The 22,085-nt window shown below is 36.4% G+C and overlaps 1 protein-coding gene across 2 annotated transcripts in view; it reads left to right on the top strand.

The window, feature by feature from the left end:
- ADGRV1 (adhesion G protein-coupled receptor V1) overlaps positions 1-22,085 on the top strand; it is a 271,306-nt gene that overhangs the window by 87,998 nt on the left and 161,223 nt on the right. For both annotated transcript variants that reach the window (XM_027656816.1, XM_027656817.1), the window contains 24 exons: positions 538-713; positions 2,891-3,015; positions 3,711-3,877; positions 3,960-4,103; positions 4,942-5,049; positions 5,538-5,790; positions 6,479-6,601; positions 6,769-6,991; positions 7,800-8,004; positions 8,936-9,082; positions 11,197-11,452; positions 12,610-12,818; positions 13,493-13,666; positions 14,056-14,238; positions 14,956-15,135; positions 15,772-15,936; positions 17,113-17,230; positions 17,518-17,641; positions 18,810-18,948; positions 19,087-19,272; positions 19,564-19,796; positions 20,283-20,431; positions 20,525-20,726; positions 21,229-21,448. In XM_027656816.1, the coding sequence (XP_027512617.1) occupies positions 538-713; positions 2,891-3,015; positions 3,711-3,877; positions 3,960-4,103; positions 4,942-5,049; positions 5,538-5,790; positions 6,479-6,601; positions 6,769-6,991; positions 7,800-8,004; positions 8,936-9,082; positions 11,197-11,452; positions 12,610-12,818; positions 13,493-13,666; positions 14,056-14,238; positions 14,956-15,135; positions 15,772-15,936; positions 17,113-17,230; positions 17,518-17,641; positions 18,810-18,948; positions 19,087-19,272; positions 19,564-19,796; positions 20,283-20,431; positions 20,525-20,726; positions 21,229-21,448 (4,209 nt within the window). The remainder of the gene's footprint in view (positions 1-537; positions 714-2,890; positions 3,016-3,710; positions 3,878-3,959; positions 4,104-4,941; positions 5,050-5,537; positions 5,791-6,478; positions 6,602-6,768; positions 6,992-7,799; positions 8,005-8,935; positions 9,083-11,196; positions 11,453-12,609; positions 12,819-13,492; positions 13,667-14,055; positions 14,239-14,955; positions 15,136-15,771; positions 15,937-17,112; positions 17,231-17,517; positions 17,642-18,809; positions 18,949-19,086; positions 19,273-19,563; positions 19,797-20,282; positions 20,432-20,524; positions 20,727-21,228; positions 21,449-22,085) is intronic.

The following is a 22,085-nucleotide window of genomic DNA, read 5'->3' on the forward strand; positions in this document are numbered from 1 at the left end:
TTTATTTTATTTTATTTTATTTTATTTTATTTTATTTTATTTTATTTTATTTTATTTTATTTTATTTTATTTTATTTTATTTTTTCAGTGAAGCTGGGGTCAGTAACAGGTTAGTATATTACGATTAGTGGAGTAGAATCTGAAACAAACCTTGCTGGATATGCTGGTTTTCAATTTCTTGACCTGAACTGCGTTTGGAACCTCAGTGATGGTCAGTTTAGCAGATCTGTTCGAAGCGGCAAGTAAAAGATTTCTTAATACAGTCTCTAAATATGGTTCTTAGGATAAGAATAAAGAGAATACAAAAAATAATAATAATAAAAAAGTGGTTATGCTTGTGTTAGTGTTGCAAGATCAGCAGAGGGATGACTGTAGAACCTGAGCCTGAACTGTCCCTTCCTCACTCCAGTTTCAAGAGCTACTGTTGTGCTGTCCAGAGCTGTGCAGAGAATGAACAGAAAAAGCAGCAGGGTCTGAATAGTGTGTCATGATTAGCTGTCAAGTCTCAGCAGCTTTCTGTGCTTGTTTTCTTGTCAGACTCTGCATATTTCTGCAATCCTGGATGGAGAACCAGAAATGGATGAGTACTTTATTGTCACCCTGTTCAATCCAACTGGAGGAGCCAGACTAGGCACAAAAGTGCAAACTATGATTACGATTTTACAGAACCAGGCTCCACTGGGGCTTTTCAGCATCTACCCACTTACAAATAGGTACTAAATTTTTATTCTATCAAATAATATTATTGCTATACAGAAAAACAGAAAACCACTTAAAATGGACTATTCATCATTAGAAATGTTGATTTCTCTATGGATTTTTTTCATGAAATGGTACTTCATTAGTCCCTTAACATTCCACTAATAATAATAATCCATATCAAGAGCACCAAACCTTAGATCAGTGCCCAGGAAATCACACATTTTACAATTTAAGTTTTTTAAGCTTGTATGAGATACACTCTGACTCAGGGCTGTTTTTCAGAACCAAGTGGGCCATATTACCTGGAAGAGCTTGAGGAGTGGGCCCATGGGAATCTCATGAGGTTTAACAGAAAAAGTGCAAGGTGCTACACGTGGGTTAGAGCAACCTGTGGCTTATTAATACAATAAGTAAATAAATTATACAGACCCGACTAGCTGTTTGGGGGTTCAGCACCAAATCCTCTTTATTCAAATGAGACAACACCTTATATAGGTGGGTTCAAAGTAATACGTGTGTCCCTTGACCCATTATCATGGGTTTCTCACTACCCATGTGTGAGAAATAAAATCTCCGATTCAGGTAATTTCCAGTTAGAATTTATTATATGGTGAGAGCAAAAACAGCACTGTGGTGTCCAAGCAGCCAAGTCCCAATGACTCGGGAGGCTTGTCACACACCAAAGCAGACATAGTATCCTACTTTTATTCCCAGCTACTTCATTAATATTCATTATACATAGGCATAAACATTATAGATTGTTAATTCAGACATTTAACAGACATTTTTCTTACACAAGGGTGTTATCTACTCACAAGCATAAATAATATACATTGTTAATTCAGACATTCAACAAATATTTTTCTTAAACTCAGTTATAAATTCTCAAGAAAGGTGTTATCATCTAGTTAACTAAACAGAGTATCTTCACTATAAATTTTGTACAAGGTAAAAGGGAGGTAATTTGTTTGATGTCTTTATAGGGGCCCAGTTAAATTTTACGATTTGTTTTCTGTTCTTTCTCTAGGTTATACTGACCTTACGCTGTTTTCTTTTAATAAACTCGAATCATTCTTTTAGTTTATTACACGTGTGGGAGTACTTTGGGAATTCATTTCCCAGGATGTTTCATCCAGCATCCTTCCTAAAACCCAACTCCTGCAGCAACCCCCAGTATCAATCGAGGCTGGGGGATCAGCAAATCAAGCACAGCCTTGCTGAGAACAACTTTTGTGTGCTGGTGGATGAGAGGCTGGAGATGAACCATCAATGTGCACTCACAGCCCAGAAAGCCAAGTGTGTCCTGGGCTGTATCCAAAGCAGTGTGGGCAACGGGTCGAGGGAGGTGATTTTGTCCCTCTGCTCTGCTCTGGTGGGACTCCACCTCAAGTCTGCATCCAGATCTGGGGTCCCAGCACAGGAAGGATATGGACCAGTTGGAGCAAGTCGTGAGGAGGCCAGCAAGTTGATCAGAGGGATGGAGCAGTTCTCCTGTGAGGAAAGACTGAGAGAATTGTGTTTGGTCATCCTGGAAAAGAGAAAGCTTCAGGGTGACCTTATTGTGGCCTTCCAGTACCTGAAGGGAACTTACAGGAAAGATGGGGCAAGACTATTTATAAGAGCACATAGTGACAGGACAAGGGGAAATGGGTTCAAATTGAAACAGAGTAGGTTTAGTTTAGATATTAGGGAAAAATTCTTTACTGTGAGGATAGTGAGGCACTGGAACAGGTTGCTTGGAGAAGCTAGGGTTGACCCATCCCTGGAAATGTTCAAGGCCAGGCTGGATGGGGCTCTGAGCAACCTGGTCAAGTGGAAGGTGTCCTTACCTACCCATGGTACGGGACAGGGGTTGGAACTAAATGGCCTTTTAGGTCCCTTCCAACCCAAACCATTCTGTGTTTCTGTCATATAGAATGATGTTTTGAGAAATCATTCAGCTTTAACTGTATGGTTGATGTCTTGAATTTCAGGGTGGTTTAAGATTTTGTTGAATTCCCTATAATTTTGCCAAGGTCTTGTGTTAGGAAACACTGGATAACCTTAATCAATGTCAGTACATCAGATAGCAAAATCCGTATTTTCCTTTTATTGTGTATTCTGCACTGGAATTGTACTGTAAGAATCTTGTTTGTATACTATAAATATAATGCTTTTAAAAATTTATTTTCACAATTCTCACATTTAGGACAAATATCTTCACAGTTGAAGAAGCCAACACTACAGTTTATTTGAAAGTTTCACGGAGTAATGGGCTTAACGTGTCTGTGAGTGTTGAGTGGGAGACATTGTCGGATACTGCGTTTGGCATCAGTAAGTTCACTTTATTGAGAGCGTCCATTGCTATTGGGTAGAAATAGCCAGAGACTAGCCAAAAATATAGGAGATGTAACTTTGGAATATAATTCACTTATTCAGACTTGATCACACAAATTAACAGATAAAAGAGCTTAGCTACTTAAGAGTCAGCTTGTCATCAGCCACTCCTGCCAGAGTTCCAATAATCTGTATTGCTTTTCTTGTTGTTCTTATATTGTCACTAGACCTTTGATTTATAAAATCTGTACTTTGTAACTTTGGATTTTTTAACACAGTATAAAAGACATTATTTTCTGTAAGCATCAGCTGACTTAGTCAGTTTAAGAATCTTAGTGCCTTGACTGCTTGTTGAGGATGAACACATTTTGTAGTTTTTGTGTAACTTTTATTTCTTTCTATCTAGCTAATTTTCTCACTACCCAAAGTCCAAACTGAGTCACTGAATCACACTCAAATTGCCTGTATATCTTCCACGTGTAATTGTAATATATGAGGAATGCATTTATTGCTTAACTCTCGTTACAACCTCAGTGCTATACCATTTCCATGCATTTGCATGCACTCATACCAACTATCTAAAGACAACTTCAATATTTCTGATACTAGGTGTACTTTTGACAAGTAAATAATGAAAATGGCATTGTAAAAGACCTCAAGGATAAGTAATTTTTTATTTTACTGTATTGCAGGGGGTAGTATCAATGTCCTGTCTGTCTTGCAAAGCTTTGTGGAGCAGTCAGCAGCTAGCTGGTGTTTTTTTCCGTTTGGAGAAGTCCTGTATGGTGTGCTTTTGCGTACACCTCCAGCTGTATTTTCTACTCTCTACCAGTGGAAAGGAGTTTTTGTTGCTGTTGAGGTAAATGCTTACTTACAGACACCAAGTGTGCTACCTAATAAAAAATTTTAACCTGAATTCTACTTTTTTATTCCTCTCTCAGGATTTCAGTATGTGGAATCCTAAGAGCTGTATGTCTTTCCAAATACGTGCCTCTCCCTACCTTGTGATTACTCATGGAGGAGCCAGACAGGGAGCTTCCAACAACAGTGTGTATGCATTCATGCCTGGACACAAACTATTGAAGGTAAATCCGTTTTATTTACAAAATCATGAAATAATGGGGTTAGGAAGGCCCTCCACTCCAGCCACATTCTAGGAAAAGGCACTCTGTACTCAACTGGTCTGGGACCTGAACACTATGCTTGACTTCAGTGATGCAACTTACTGTCCTGGTTCTGGCCAGGACAGGGTCAATTTTTGAAGTAACCGGGAGGGGACATGGCTGGGACCCACAAGTTATTCTATACCACCTCAGAGGGAAACGGAGCCCTTCTGTGGGTCAGGGTAGTGCGCTGGTGTTTCTTCTACATGGTGAGCGCTTTTGCGTGTGAATCATTCAGCTCTGTTGTATCCTCAGTTTTTAATACTGTTGCTGTTATTCTTCATTTTCTTCTCTCGTTGTTTTCAGTAAATTATTCTTATCTCAACCCATGGTCTTTGCCTTTTGTGCCTCCAATTTTCCTCTGCATCCCACCACACTGGGAGAGGATTAAGTGAGTGACAGCGTGGTTTGAAGTGTTTCAGTGGGAACGCTAAATTGGGCAATACCATTCCTAAATGTAATAACCACAGTTATTACAATTGGTTGTCTACTGTGTTTTTATACTTGGGGGTGGGATAAAATGACCAGGAAAGGGAAGAAAGAAATTTTGGAGCAAAGAAGTCATAGAGCATTTTCTGAAAAACATATGAAAAGTCATATTAGCGTTGTAAATTTAGAATTACATCTATGAAATTTTTTGTACTTTTCTTATACATAGTTTGTATGTAATTTTGCAGTTTCTTAAAAATGTGTGTGTATGTGTATAAACTTGTTACTGGAAGTGACTTCCAAATACCATTTTGCCATATATCTCTCGTAGATACAGACTCTTTCTATTTTGGATACCAGACATGTCAAACATTTTGCTGTGGATGAAGAAGACTACTTGGTTTTTGTGAGTCACACCACCAATTTCAGTTCCATCCAGGTTAGAATACACTTGTCTTTTATGCCTTTGATTTGGGTAATTTGGTTAGTTTTGAGTTTGAACTCTGAAGGGATAATTAAAAAAACCTAAATATGTATTTCTGAAAATTGCCTTACGTTTCTATTACAGAATTACAGGACTTAAACTTCTAGACTTGTTTAAATGTAACAACACTCCTACATTAACATGTAGTTTATACTTAGTTTGATTTTATTGCTAGTGTTATTTCGGTTTTAAAATCTATCACGTTAAACACCTGTAAGAACAGAGAGAGCTTCTGACCATAAACCTGGTCATCTGAAGAACAGGCACAGATGCTTACAGTAATGTAGTTACTTACCAGTGTGCTTCTACCTTAATTTAGGATTCACCTTAGAAATGAAGAATTCAATTCATTACAAGTCATCCTAATTTATCATGACACTTAATTTCTTTTCTCTTGGTACTAGTTATGAATATATAATAAAAAATATTTCATATTTCCATAGGTTTTCCAGTGGAATAGAGATTTATTTGTGCTACATTATCAACTTCCAGTTTACAGAGCTCTGAACATTGCCTTGTTTCCTCGAGGAGGGATTATGTACCTAGTAGTTTCTTTTACAAATAGCACCCAGAATGTACTCTTGTACCAGTGGTTGAATAATGAGTTTAGGAATCTTCATCAGTTACCAGCAAAAGAAATCAAACATATGGAGACCTGGACTTCTGGATCTGATATCTACTTAATTATTGCAGAAGGTATTTAACAGAAAACAAACACTGAGTTTTCTAAGTATATACTGCTTGTTTGGTAGCAAAGGTATTTGGGATAAAGGAGTTTAGATAAGCATGAAAATATTACTGAGGGGTGACAATTTGATGATAAGTATCTTATCAAAGTAATCTGTGTTTTGTTCTTCAGAAAATAAAAGTATTGTGTTTGTTCTCAAATATTTATGAAACCAATTAAATATTTCCCCAAGAACAATAGTAAATAATAATTCCATTCATCTACCAGCTAATTGCACCTTTCTAAGCTTTTCTGAGCTTTGTGATATGCAAAGATCATTGTTGAGCAAAGGACATGAGTTTTTTTATTACAAGTATGACCTTTTAGGCGTTCTTTCATGTCTGCATCCCTATGCCTATTTAAAAGTCTATATTGCAGTCCATAGGGTTCTTTACAATTGACTGTTATCTGTTGGCATTTTTAGTGTTCTTATATGTGAATGTGTGCAGAAAAACCCTTAAATGGTGTAATTAGATGAATCATCTGGTTGAGATAGGTTGTGCTGTGGAGTTATACACGAAGTAAAAAGGAAGATATGATCACTGGTCTTGCTTTTTAATTAAAGCTGCTAATCTCTGCCTTTGAATGGGCACTAGTGTGTGATTTTACTAATAGGCAGCAATATAATGTAAGTTTTGTGATTTTTCTCCTTTGTAGAATCTGGAAATTCTTCTGAAATATTCATCTGGGAGACAGGGCAGTCTACCTTCAGACACTTTCAGTCTCTTCCAGTCTGTGCTGTAAGAAATATCCATGTTTTCAGGCCTCCTTCAGGTTTAGGTAAGACCTCATATATAGTACTGGAATTGAATATCCTCATTTTTCTTTTTTTTGTTTCAGATTTTAAGAGGTACTTCAACAGTTGTTCTACCAAGGGCATTTCTAGCCTTAAAAGAAGAACTTATGTCACTGAATATTTCTTTTTTTCTCCTCCTTGCTCAATGTAGTTCACATCCTGCTCTCTGATAAGGACAGAACAGCACTGTATTCCTGGAACTCAGAAGGGAACCAGTTTTCCATGATGCTGGAAGGCCCATATGCAGATCATATCTCTTCAGCCACTGCAAAGTCTCTGAACTCCAACAAGAGCTTGATTGCTCTTTCCAGAGAGTCCAGTTCCCAGATTTATGAGCTCACCACTATCTCCAACCAGTCAGATTTTATACCTAGGTAGGTTTTTTGTTTTGTATAACTTTCTCCCAGGTCTTGCATTCCTTTTAATGTGATACTGTTTTTGATACAACGGAGAGCATTATAGACTTCTGTGGGTGTTGTACTTATTAACACTAAAGAGAATGTTTCACAGGTAGCTTTAGGATCCCTGAAGTCAAAGTCCTCACAACTGGCTTTAAAACACAGAAAGAAGGAACTTGCAGTTATGACTTGGTGTCAGTGTAGAGTCATGATGGCTGAAAAAGATACAAGGAGTCGGTTATGTGCAGAAAAGATGTCTTCCTCTTCTTTTCTCATCTGCTTTTTTATACTGCTTTGCTAGCAGCAAGCACTATCCTTATTTTTGGTAAGCAAGCAACAGTGTTTTCACTGGCTAGGGTGATACATTTGGCAAAACTCAAGGCCTTATTGCAGTTCCCACATCCTAGATCCTGCCTTTGTTCTCTCCATTAGGGCTGCGTACTGACTTCCTTATCATCAAGGATACACCCGAAAGTTTTCCCAGTCAATATCTCCATCCTGGGAGCTAATAGACCTGCTATTAACCCCTTCAACTTGGTATTATTAAAACTTTTATTTAGGATAAATTAAATTACTTTAATAAGTAAATTCAGTTACTCTGTGCTCTATTGTAATTTAAAAAAAAAAAAAGGACATTTAACCTACAACCTTTAAACGTCAGTTACTTAGGAATACAAGCAATAATTTCAGCTTCAAAAATGCTCATTATATTTGCAGTACTGCTTTCAAAGCTCATTAATCAGCTATCCTCAGTTTACAGTTTATGTGTTTGTTTTTATGCTAGTTCAGGTGAATTGATATTTGAACCTGGGGACTTGGAAGCTGTGATAGCAATAAATATCCTGGATGACATCATCCCAGAGGAGGAAGAATGCTTTAAAGTGTGGCTGAAAAACCCTAAGGGAGGTGCAGAGATTGGTGTTCACAGTTTTGTTAACATAATTATTCCTTCCAATGACAATGCCTATGGAGTCATTGCATTTGCTCAGGTAAAACCTATAAGGTAAATCATTAAAATATGTATATATAATTTCTGAATAATGGAAAATAAACATAAAAAATCTGTAAATTAAAACATGTGAAGGGATTGTTTTTCTAAAGACTTGTAGCAACCTAAGTTAGATGGTTATTGACATCCATTTAGCATTGCTATTTGATTATAGATGCAAGGTTATAGAAACTCAGTTCCAGTCTATCCCTATTGTGGAATTTTTAGAATCTCCTTACATTTAGAATAACATATTACTTTAACAGTTTTTCAACTACCTAAAAATTCAGTTTTTAGATGACTTATATGATGTCATCATAGAGTTGCTACTGATTGGTTAATCAAGGGAATTAAAATTAAAAATCCTTCTCCTGATTTGTACCACAAGATGAGCCTATCTGTCTGAACAGAATAACCTGAAAAAAGTGTCAGACTAAAGGTATTAGTTAGAGTGGTTAATTCTTATATCATCCAATATTGTAGAAGTTACCTAAACAGATATATGTGTTAAATATATGAAGATATAAAACACAGAGGAATTGTTACTGAAATGAAATATTGCATCTGGACTTGTGTAAGCAGTAACAGCAGTAAAAATATCTCTATCAATAAAGGTCTACATGTTTGTTATCTGCTTCAAATGATTTGGACATAAAATACTGTACTAAAAAAATAGCAAAAAACGTTGGGGTTTTTGCCTTAGGATAAGGAGGTCTGACATTTTAGATTTTTAATGTCTATGAAGCTTAAAACTGTTGAGTACTTCTAAATTAAGACATACATTTAATCAATGGACTTGTATTTGGCTGTTTAAGAGTAGATTAACTTATTGATGCTCAGTGTCTCTGGCTCCCTTTGAATACCCAGTTCCCTAAAGAAACTTTTCTTTGTAAGAAAATAATGTTTTGGTTCTGCTACTGTATGTTTTCCAGAGTTCTTTATTTAAGCAAGTTGAAGAAATGGAACAGGACAGTTTAATCACATTGAATATTGAACGTTTAATAGGAACGTATGGACGAGTTACAGTAGAGTGGATTGCTAATGGGAGCTCAAGTGATGTATTTCCAAGTTCGGGAATGGTATGTAATAATATCACTGTTAGTGGGGAAGCGCAACAAGAAGTGCTTGTTGTCTATGTTGTCTCAGACATTGTCTATGTTGTCTCAGACAATAGGTACAGATGTACTGAGAGAGAAGGATAATACATGTTAGATTACCCCACTTCTCTGTTAATTCCTTCTTTCAGGTCCTTTCCCCTGGTTCTGGCAATTTGCACTTCTGACTGCCACATAATACCTCAGCATCACTCCTGTACTTCTAGAAACTGATATTGCAGTGCTGTCCAGGCACTTGAAATACTTACCTGTAGTATCCTGTTCCCATCTTCCTTTCTTCCTGCAGTGAGATCCAGCTACTATGTCAAATCACTTGCATAGATGGGAATCTGGGAGTGTTTGCCCTTTTTTCTGACCTTCTCAATATAATGAAGGCCTTAAGTGGCCGATGAGAATGTGACAAGTTCCAATTTTCTCTGTTTCTAGGACTTTTTAGATTTCTAACCATTAAACCCCAACGTTTGCTACCAGCCAAAGCTCTTGGTATACCTTGGGACCAGGAGGAGCCAGGTTCTGTAAGGCAAAGCCCACCACCTGGTGGCTGTCTATAGCAGACACAAAGCCCTAAAAAAAGTAGAGAAAAATCCGCAGAAGGGAAATGAGTGATGCCAAAACTGGAATATAGATATATAGTTTAGATACATAAAGCATGTATCAATCATTTTATCTGAAGAAAAAAAAACAAAGTAGAATAGACACTTCTTCAATTAGCAGTAGTTTTGATAGGTGTTATATGTTCACCCTTCATTTGACATATATACGTGGTGGGTTAACCTTCACTGGCTGACAGACCCTCACCTATTTCTCTCTTACTTCCCCGTCTGAGCAGGATAGGGAGAAAAATAAGGTGGAAAACCTTGAGATAAAGGCGGTTTAGTAAGAAAAACAAAAGCCATTGTCTACCTGGACTTCTCCAAGGTTTTCAGTACAGTTTCCCACAGCCTCCTCCTAAAGAAACTGATGTATTATTCTGTACCCGGGAGGTGGTGGTACATAGCTCCTTTTCAGACTGACAACTTTTAGATTGACAACTGTCACAAGTGGGGACCCTCAGAGATGAATATTGAGCCCAACCATATTTAGTATCTTCATAAGTGATCTGGGTGATGGGATCAAGTGTTCTCTGATGAAGTTTGCTAATGATACCAAACTGAGTAAGAAAGTGGATACTTTGGAAGGGAGAACCACCCTGCAGGAAGACCTGAGTAGGCTGGAAGATTCACCAGAAATGAGTGTAAAGTCACTCTGGAAAACATAATCCAGGAGTGCAGCACCCACTGGGATCTACCTGGCTGGGGAGCAGCTCTGAGAAAAGGGACCTGGAGGTCCTGTTGGTCATTAATAAACTCAATATGGGTGAACACTGTGGCAATCCACCAGATTGTTTCTGGGTTGCATCAACAAGGCTATCCCCAGCAGAGATGAAGAAGTCATTATCCCATTCTACACTTGTCTGGCTACACCTGGAATACTGTGTTCAGTTTTGGTACCCGCTGTGGAAAATAGATATGGACGGGCTGGAAAGGGTCCCGAGTTGGCCACAAATATGGTCAAAGGACTGGGAAGCCTGTCATATGAGGAAAGGCTGAGAGAACTGTTCAGCCTTGAGAAAAAAAGGCTGAGGAGAGACCTTATCATCATGTTACAGTATTTAAAGTGTGGCTACAATGGTGACTTCCTTTTTATGAGGTGTCACATGGAAAAGACAAGGGATACAAGTTACGACTGGGGACATTCTGACTGGATATAAGAGGAAAACTTTTCACCATGAGAACAATCATCCATTGGAAGAATACGTCCAGGGAAGTTGTGGATTCACCAACATTGACACTTTCAAGACTGAACTGGACAGGGTACTAGGCCATCTTGTCTAGACTGTGCTACTGCTGAGAAAGGTTGGACCAGATGATCCTTGAGGTCCCTTCCAAACTTGTGTTCTACCTTTCTATAAGATGTTTCTATATGTGTGGGTGTATTTATGTTTTGTAACTGATAGAGTTTTACAGAATAAAACAGTTGGTATAACAACATTGAGAAGAAGTTTGACTTTTTTTTTCCCCCTCTCTCTAAAATTTTAGATTACATTTTCAGAAGGTCAGGCCCTGTCCACAATCACGATGACAATTCTTGCGGACAGTGTTGCAGAACTTTCAGAGACTGTGGAAATCACACTCACCCATGTTACCACTGTGGGTGTGGAAGATACCACAAAAGGAGCTGTTATTGATCCCAAGAGGGCAAGAGCTGTACTTACCATTTTACCCAGTGACTCTCCACACGGTGTGATTGAGTGGCATATGGAGTCTCTCTTTGTTAAAACCACAGAGCCAGAAGGTAGGTCTGTTTCTTGATTCTTAGGAAAGTATGTATGTTTTTTTCAAAGTCAGCATTGTTGAAGCTTTAGTAGTGGTTATATATATATACAATACTTACATTATGTGTGTCTTTCTCAAAATTTTTATACTAATATCCCTTAAAATATGTCACTGCGATGTTACATTACATACAATTTATGCTGTATTTCACATTTCACATATCAACATTATCCAGCCATTGTTTAGGAGGTAAGTTGTTATTATCTTGGCATCTTGTGTTGCAAATCACTGATACATAAAATACTTCTGTTTTCATAAAAAGCTGAACTTACCCATTTAATGGATTCATATATTATTTAAAATAATTTACCTAGAAAGACTTTCTTCTTGAAGTGGCTCAAAAGGGAAAGCTTTTTGCTCTGTGGGATAAGAGAAGGAAGAAAGCAGATCAGGAGTGAATTTGATTGCAATGAAAAAGTGAAGTGGTGTTTTCTACTCACCAGATGCACGTTTGGTTGGGTTGTGTTAGTTTTCCTTTGGCAGTTGGCCAGAGGAGAACTGCCACGATGCTCAGGCTCCTGCCCAGGCTCTGGGAGCGAAACAGCTGATGCTCTGGCATTGTCTGCAGCCCCTCTGCAGCTGCCTGTTGGGCTATTTGTACTTCAACAGCCCAGTTGAGCTTTCCTGACACTTCATTATTCTGTCCATATTAACAAATTACATATATGAAAAATACAATTTCTGTCAGAGCATATTGTTGCCGGTAGAACCTCCTTACTGGTTCTATTTCAAGTGTTGCCCCTTTTTTAGCAGCTGAAAGTATTGTGAAACTGAAAGTATGTTGGTTTCTTACATGCAGAGACATTATAAACATTAACACTTTGAAGTTAGGACTCAAGGAATGTTCTTAACTTTCGTTTGTTGCACAGGTTTTTTTCCAGTCTTTAAATGTTGTATTTTCTAATGAATGGTATACAGATGATAACTGGGAAATAACATCTGGATAATACAAGTAACAAAAATTGGCTCAAAGTACAAAGTATATGAGTACTTTTTATCTCTTTCTATTTCTCCAGTCACAAATCCAGCACTTTTAACCAGACGATGTGTTTCATCATTTATTAGAATTTCTGCTAAAACAATCATGTCTTGATTTTTTTCCCCTCCTTGTTACAGGGCAAGTGAATTCAACTACTCTTACTCTACAAATTGTTCGAGAACAAGGATTTATTGGAGAGCTTGCAGTTCATTTGAGGACTGCACCAAACCTCGAATTCCCCCTCTCCAATCGAGCAACAGAGAATGAGGATTATATATTGGAAAAGAAAACAGTCATTATGGCTGAGAATGCTACAACAACTTCTGTCACAGTCACTATTTTACCTGTAAGTAACCTCATTAATAGCCTTAGCTATTAATGTCCTTTAGGGAAAGTGAAAAGGTACTCATTTTATACTAGAAGTATATTCTTGCAACCACCTCTTTCAAAACAACTTGAGTATTCATCACTGAGTATGAATGAATGAATGAATCAAATTCTTTGTTTTGTTATAGTCCCAAAATGAACTTATAAAAATGACAAAGGAAAAGTTTATAAATGTCTTAGGTGCTTTTTAGTTTGCCAACTTGTTGCAGGTTTTTACAGGGGATTTATATGTGCTTCTTAACAGATTTGTTCTGTAGTTCAGAAAATGTTATTTTTTTCACGAAAAGTAGATATATTCTTTAAATGTATCTAAAATGGAGGTGTTGCTTTTCCATTTCCAACTTAGTTTCTGAGATCTAGGCAACTTTCTTCTAGTTAGCAGAAGCAAGTGACAGCCAGCACTGCTTTCCACTGTTCTTGCAGATCTGCAGTCTGACTGTGAGCTTCAGTTTCTAAAACTCAGCAAAAGTAGTCTTCTTCGCCTTTCATGTAGTATGAAGCAAGGAGTTGATTATATGCTCCCAAATGCTGAAAATTTTTGAACAGTAAGCGACCTACAAGAGTCACCTACCTGCATGTATTATAACTTAGGGTGTTTTACTAAAGAAGTGACATTTAAAAATATTTTTTCAGGACAATATTCCAGAATTACAGGAAACATTTATAATCAATATTACTGATGTGCAACTGGTCACTTCTTCATCTGGAGGTCAACCAAGTGTGAAGAGGCTTGGGTTAGAAATAGCTGAAATAACAATTGAGGAAAATGATGATGCCAGAGGAGTATTTAATTTTAATGTTACAAAGGTAAGTAAGTCTGAATGAAAAATATTTAAAGTAGCATTCCAGCAAGAGAGTCTGTTTCTTCAGTCCAGTTCTGAGAGTGTTCTGATAGGCTTTGTGACACTGAATTGTTCTGGATAAAATGACCAGATACCAGACAAACGATTCCTTCTTAAGGAATCACATGTGATATACAAAATTTATTAGGGAGCTGGCAGTGTTAAAACTAGTGTAATAGAAAGAGACCTCCGGAGGTCATCTAATCCAGACTTTTGGTCAAAGCAAGGTCAATGCTAAATCTAGACCTTTTACAAGGAATTATGTATTTCTTTTTTTTTATTGTTTTTAACTGCAAGTCAATGTAAAAAAAAAAAAAAGTTTCCTGAGACAGCAGTTTATTTTTGAATTTACAGGATATCACTGGAGCTGTTGCTGGTTATGAGGTACCACCACCACAGAATGTACTGAAACTTCCAGTTGTTCGACAGGCTGGGAGGTTTGGGTCAGTAACTCTGTACTGGGAAGCCATTCATTCAACTGCCAGCTTTGAAGACTTCACACCATCATTTGGAAACCTTACATTTGCAGAGGGGCAGGTATGCACTTGCTGAGAGTTTAGCTTTCTCTGGGTTACCAACTTAAGAGTTTCAGCTGTTTTCTTATAGCAGAGTTTGCATCTTTTAATTGAAAACATTTTATTTATGACCTTGTGTGTATGAATGGTGCTGCCCACTTCAGTTCTTTAACATGGAAAACACAATATTCGTAAGCATTGACCAAGTAGGCTTGTATGCCTTTGGTACTTCCAGAAATGGGGACAACCCTGTTACACTGGAATTTGTAGCATAATCCATTTTCTCTATAAATTCTCAGAATAAGCCTATATGTTTTCTTAGCTGTGTTCTACATATAGTTTTAAATTTCATGATGCACCTGAGAATATTTAATGTAAATGAGAGATTTTGATTTCGAGTGAATATAACTGATCTTTGACAAATAGGAAGATATACTTAGTGAGCAGAATTTTGGCTGAAGTATAGTATGTTCAACCTGCACTTTCTACTAAGTACCAAAGCAGAGTAGTCTACTGGTTTTAACATACAAGATTTACAATGATGGACTTAAAAACTACCCTTGAAATTATATCTTCTTCTTATGAACGTAAGAGTACAAGAAGAAAAATGAACAACTGAAAAATGTCTGTTTATCTTTTACTCGATACTATTTACCTATTTTAAATTTCAATTTTTTTTCAAACAATTCACAGAATATTATAAATGAAACTTTGTTGCTTTTTTCTAACTTTTCTACAGGCTACAGGAGAAATAGAAATCACAATAATAGATGACAGTGAAGTTGAATTCCTTGAGATTTTCAGGATTGCCCTGGTGAGGGTAACAGGTGGTGCAAGACTTGGGAATGACACCGTGGTAACTGTTGCTATTCCACCAAATGATTCCCCTGTTGGAGTATTTGGGTTTGAAGAAAAGAATGTGAGTTTGATTTGGATTGCAGTCCTTTCTGCTAAAGCTGAGTAGTGGGTTTGTGTCACTAATACATAGCTGATTTTTGTAAGCCTTCATTGCAGTTGAAGACATGACTTCATTGAAAGGATACTTGTACTTGTCTTCATCTGGCTGTCTGGTAATAATATGCTAATAACAGTGAAAGTGCTGCTGCATAAATACAGATTTCTGCATGACTGAGTCAATTTAATTCAGTATACTAACAATTCAGGACATCCCAGCTATGATTTTTGGTGGTCTGTTGAATATTAAAATGGTTTTATAATAATCTGCATTAGGGAAAGTAAAGTTTGGAAAGAAATCACAAAACATATTTCATCTTAGTTCTTGCAGTGCTTCTGCTCTTCATTTTGCTGGTACTGTGCTTGCTGGTGACTCATTGTCTGTAATTGTTTTGAATCATAAGGCATACAGAAATAACTTGAGTGACTAATCTTTGCTAGCAGAATTCAACACATTCCTTCCATCTGTTATCTTCCTGTTCATTTTCACTTTTCTCATTGTTTTTGATTGTCTGATAAAGCTTTTTGTTGTTTATCTAAATTTGGTATCAGTGCCTTTTGATACAGCCTTTACCACACTCTCCTTCTCTTTCTCCATCAGGTAACAGTGAAGGAACCTCAGACACCTGATGACTCTGCTGGAGTTGTTTTGGTCACTGTAAGTCGGAGTCAAGGAGGACAAGGAGCAGTTAAAGTATTATGGATTCTTGAGGAAGCAGCCAGATATGATCTGACTCCTTTAAATGGTACCCTTCATTTCAATGAGGTATTTCTGATATTGCTATAAACTATTTATTATTAGATTTATAAATACTTTGTTCTACTTGTGTGTGTTTGCATGGTTGTTTTTAGATGTTTATAGAAGTAGGGGCTTACTAAGTATTATACTCTAGAAAGAGGTCAGTTTGAAGTCGTGGAGTTAGCAGTATTCAGTGTTTTCTCAAGCAGTAAAAGAAAGCTGACATACTCTTTTTAAGGCACCACAATGTAATCATCAGGAAGGTAGGCTCTTCAAATCTCAATTTTTTTTACAAAAAAGAAAGAGGAATCAAAGTGTACTGAATGCGAATAATGATTACAGAAACATTTATTAGATTACAGTGTCAGGCAATTGAAAAAGAAAATTTGTGTTGAAAGGGTGAGAAGGATAAATGAATGCTCAAAATCTGCAGATTAAAAAAAAAATAAATAAAAAAAACCCACTTCAGTAACTTTCAAACTGGACAGTGTTATTTGATTTATATTTCATAGCACGTTAAAACTCTGAGGTAGGAATCAAATATTGGATACTGATACTATCTTATTATTTATCTTTTATTGTCTACTCAAGATATTTAAGGAAGAGAAGTGTTTTAACAAAGCATAGTCTGTTCACTCTGAACAAAGCTGTTCTACATTAAATAAATAGACATTCTGGTTGTTTTACTTTTAATCAGCTGGAAAATAGATTTTTTTTTTTAAGACCACCAGTATTTGGTAAAGTTTTGCTATCATTCATAGCATGGGAACTAGATAGAAATTTACTGCAACCTAATTAATCCCAATAATGTATTAATCCTTAGAATGTGCATGTGCTATTGAATATGCACTTTCTGATGGAAAAGATTTTGTATATAGAGTTTCCTCTCGGTTGAAGGTCAATACAAATATAATTTCAAAGTAATTTCATTCTTTATTGAGTTGAAAATAGCCAGGGTATTTCTAGGGTGGCACATAATGTTTGAGAGACAATTTTTGCTACTTATTAATCTATGAGAAAACATTTCAGCCAGATCAAAAATGTAGTATTTACAAAATTTTAGAGAATATGTCAAGCATCCTTAACACAACAAATGTTATAAATATATATATATATACTTTTATATATATATATATATAATGCTATACTTTGTTTAGTTTCATTTAATGTACACACATATCTTCTGGTCTTTACATGATGCAGACTGAATCCCAGAAGCTGATTGTTTTGCATGCAATACAAGATGGTCTCCTGGAGGGGAATGAAACATTTACCATTCAACTTATCTCTACTGGTGATGCAGAGATATCTCCTGTAAATGGTAAAGAATTAATTCAGTATCTTCTATTTGGAGATATTCCATTTGAGAACTCTTCTAAATCTGTTCATATTATTTTATTCTGCAGTACTTAAGTGTTTTGTGTACAGCTATTTGGTAGCAATTTTGAAAGTCTTTTTCCCTAAGTTGTTTCCTCGTCTGAAGAAATCAAAGAGAGTTCCATGGGCCCTCTGTGAAGCTGAGTCTTAACCACTCATGTCAGAAAATTTACAAAAGTTAGCTCATTGGATAGTTGTCATTTACCATGAGAAGCTTTGTTCTTTTCTTAGGTGTTGCAACTATCATTATTTTGGGAGATGAAGGAGCTTCTGGAGTGGTTGGGATAGCCTGTTCGTCCAAGGATGTTCTGATTGGAGAACCTTCAGGAAATTATAATGGAACTGCTCTTATTAGGTGGGTACATCTCTCATTTTTCCAAAAGAAGGACAACAACTCAAATTCAAAAGCTATGAGACTCCATATTTGGCAAGAATTTATCAAATGCTGCATTTCAATTTCACCATCACTTCTATAATCAGAACTATTTTTAAAATTAGATGGTTGGTTTTAAAGAAGGGCAGAATATACTATGTATGTGTCTTTTCAGTATTACTAGGAAGGTCCAAATATTCCTCTCAAATTATTTATAACATAGTTTTCTTCTAGCAGAATTTGCATCTTTAACATTGATACGTTAAAGGAAAGAGGATCGTAATGAAAACAAAGTGGCAAGGGAATCAGTGACATTTCAAGGTGTTTTGTGCTTTCCAGAATTCAATTTGGGATTTGTGCTTGAACAGAATTTCAGTACATTGCTGGGTTGTCTAGAATAAACAATGTGGGAACTTCGGTTTTGATGGAAACAAGAAGCTATTGTTTCATTCAGTCAACTGAAAACAAGGGGAAGAAATTAAGATGTTCCCATACCTTCTAAGACCATTAGAAAAAAGGATTATGACACTTTCCATTGGCGAAACAGCAAATATACACAACGGAACAGCTTCTTGTGCTGCTACAAGAAGCCCAAAAGACAAAATGAGGCCTTGTGCTGCAGGTGGTTTTAGATCATGTGGGAGATCATTTTATGTGCAGACAAATCTTTACCATGACTTAGTTCATCAAGTCAGATGTTATGTGTAGGGTTTTAGACAAGTAGCAGACAAAACATTTCTCAGAAGATCTCACAGCGGTATTCTAGTGTCCTTCTGCCTTATAAACCAAATTGCCACTGGGCATTACCCTAAAGCCCAATTTCTCTTCTGCTTTGCATATCTTTTCTCTGGAAAAGCAGAATGGAACCAAGAGAAATCAATTTTGAGGCTCCATCTTTGGCTATATATGCAAAGAAACTAGAAGGATCTCTTGGTAAAAATACAGCTCGAGATGTTGCCCAAACTTCAGAAATGTTACTGCCTAAAGAGGGAATTCTAATGATCTCAAGAGTGATCAAGTATGTTAAAACTCAAGCTTCACAGTGCTAATAGCATTACTTTAATGCACAACATTATGATTTACTCTCTCTAGATTGGAGATTAAATACTAAAGGTAAAAATAAAATCTGTGTTTATGTTCTTACCTGCAGCCTCGTACGTGGCCCAGGGATTTTTGGGGAGATCGTAATATATTGGAATATAACACCTCCTCATCACACAGAATTTACTGAGGTATCGGGGACCTTGACCATGCGAGATAGGCAGTCTGCAGCAGTTGTTCTAATACAGGTATATGAGAGATGTTACACCAGTAGCTATTTCAAGTACTTACTTTTGTTTCCTTAGAATCTTAGTTAGCAATTAGTTATATCTTTATCTCTGGAAATGGTTTGAAGCCTTTTAGCTTTTGTTGGTGCTTGTCCCCAGGTTGTAGATGACAACCGTCCTGAGGAGAAGCATTACTACCAGCTTCAACTAACCAGAATCAGTGGTGGAGGACTCATAAATGAATCTAGCAGCACAGCAAATATTACCATGGCTGCCAGTGATTATCCATATGGAGAATTTGCATTTTCCCGGGAACTGTTGCTAACAATGGAAGAAGAAAAATGGGTATTAGATTAAAATTCCTTCTTATGTAAAATTACTGATAGATATCAGTATTGTTACTAGAATTATGCTCAACTTTCGAAAAAAAATAAATTGTCTCCAGAATTATTGTCTGCAGCTTTTGGAATACTCTGAGAAAGAAGGCTTTCTGCTAAGGTTCATGTACTGTGTACTTAATAAATCAAATTGTTGTTACGTGTTACCATTGAAAAGGTCCCTTTAGAACAGCCTGCTAAAACCAACTGTAACAGAAAACAAAGCCATTTTTTAAAGAAAATGTCCTCTTTCCCTCAGGTTAACATCACTGTTGTGCGTTCCAGGGGATCCTATGGCAAAGTACGTCTTTGGTTTCAGATAATAAATGGGACTGCAGAGGAGGGAATGGATTTCACTCCCACAGTTAGGGAATTGGTGTTTGAACCACAGGAGGAGAGTAAAATGATTTTGATTGAAATTCATGATGATGATTTTCCTGAAGGTCCTGAAGATTTTTCAGTTATGATTACAGAAGTGGAACTCCAAGGAAGGTAAAGATAAAATTCTCAGTTGATTGGTTACAAGCAGAAGAACTATCTTTGGATTCTGATCTACCTACATAAAGTCATTACTGTATTTCTTCTGTTTTACTGTAAAATTCTTTAAGAATGCTCTTGTTGTAATCATAATAGAAATTGGATATATGGTTAACCCAATTATTTTAACATTAGGATAAAGATATTGCTTATTAAGATTTATTAAAGTTTGAAGTCCATACATTACAAACAAGTTCTCAAGTTGCAAGAAATTAGAATAAAATGAGAAAGAACAAATAAAAGTTACGCATTTCTGTGTATAAGCTACTATTTTTGCATACATAATAATATGAAAAAATGTGACAAAATGTGTTCAGCAATAACTGTCAGACAATGAAAGTATTTGTGGTAGTTGACAAATTGTCATGTACACACCTTAATACTTTCACAAGAATTTTTAAGTGTATTTTTATATAATTTTCTTTTTTATGTCCTTGCTAGTGGATTTGATTTTACTGTAAAAGAAAATGGCCTACAGGTGGATCAGCCTCCAATAATAGGAAATATCTCCACAGTACGGATCACTATTGCAAAAAGTGATAATGCCGAAGGCATCATAGAATTTGATCCACAGTATATCCTTCTAGAAGGTAAGTTTGCCTCAGGTTTTCACTGTGGTTTTGAAGATAAGGCTATGGCATGAATTTTGAAATTAAGTAACTTTTTCTCAATTATTTTTGCAGTGGAAGAGGATGCTGGATTAATCATGATTCCTGTGGTGAGAAAGCATGGAACTTACGGCAATGTCACAGCTGATTTTCTTTCTCGAAGTATTTCTGCACTTCCTGATGGTGTTGACTATATAATCCATAATAATTCTGTAATTTTTTATCATGGACAGAACCAGTCTTTTATTTATATCTCTATTATAAATGATGAAGAAAGGTAATGAAATTTTCATACATTTATTCAACAGTTTACTTCTGATAAATCTTTTTTTAGCGTATGCAATATGTCTATGTGTGGAGCTGTGTGCGAGCTGAATTGAAAAACAAATTTCTTCAAAGATAAAAAATCACCTAAGTTCAAAGGGGAAAAAAAGAAGCTGTTATAGTGTCATAGTTTCTGTCAAACATTATGCAATCAAATACAGTTTTTAATTAGATTATTAGAAATTTTGGCTGTCAACAGTACTGCTGTGAAGAATAAAATATTTTTCTATATTGTTGTTTAACTTAACACTAATAGAAATTAGAACATTGGGGCGTTTTTTAATATCACCATTCTATACAAATGGGAGAAACCTTCTACATTATGTCTACAGAGATGATTTCTGTATTCCTTTAAACAGATGCAATTGGGTGCATGATTGTATTACTAAGTACAGTTTTAATTTTTTTTTTTTTCACTTGGATGTCTCAGAATCTCTTTTTCTTTTTCCATGTAGTGAATTTGCAGAGCAATTTGAAATCCAGCTAACGGGAGCCACTGGTGGGGCAGTCCTGGGGCTTCACCTGGTAACCCAGGTCACCATTGCAAAAAGTGACTCCCCCCAGGGCATCATCCGATTTCTCAACCAAAGCCGAATTAATCTTCCCAACCCTGATGCACCCACAATAGTGTCCCTGGTGCTGGAAAGGACTGGAAGGTTGCTGGGGGAGACTCAGGTGGGCCCTGGCTGTCAAAGACTGAACATTTTCTGGTCAAAAAGCTCTTGCATTTTCCTTCAAGAGCTTCCTTGGTGATTGATTTCTAATAGGATAATTACGGCTTTTTATTAAACATGAATTGAATATCATTGTAGCTTAACAAAATGTTGTTACCCTTCTAAACTCCTCTTTCGTCTCCTGCTTTCCTTTATTATGTTCTTGTTTACATTGTTTTGAACTAGCTCTCAATCCCATCAAAAATATGGTTAACTACATGCACTATCACTAATTTAATTTAATTCAGGAAATTGCTTACTATAAATTTTCTAGATTATTTTTTTACTTTATACAGGCCACTGACGAAGTGAAAGTATAAATATGAGACAAGGCAGGCCTTTCACATTCTGGGCAAATGACTGGAAAATATGCATTAAAAGCCATGAGCTCCTCCTCTTCTCATAAAAAAATTGCATCGGTCTTCTCTGACTTTTTCTAGAAGTCATTGGAGAAAAGTGTAAAACAATTAAATTATCAAAATAATAATTGCAAAGGGCTGAATATGACCTCCTCAAAAGCAGTCTAATTTGTGGAAAATTTTGGAAATGTTATCACTTTTAATCAGGCTGAAGAAATATAGATTATAACTTGCAGGATT

Source organism: Corapipo altera, unplaced genomic scaffold (assembly GCF_003945725.1).
Source record: "Corapipo altera isolate COAL_440 unplaced genomic scaffold, ASM394572v1 61281, whole genome shotgun sequence".
Taxonomy (NCBI): domain Eukaryota; kingdom Metazoa; phylum Chordata; class Aves; order Passeriformes; family Pipridae; genus Corapipo; species Corapipo altera.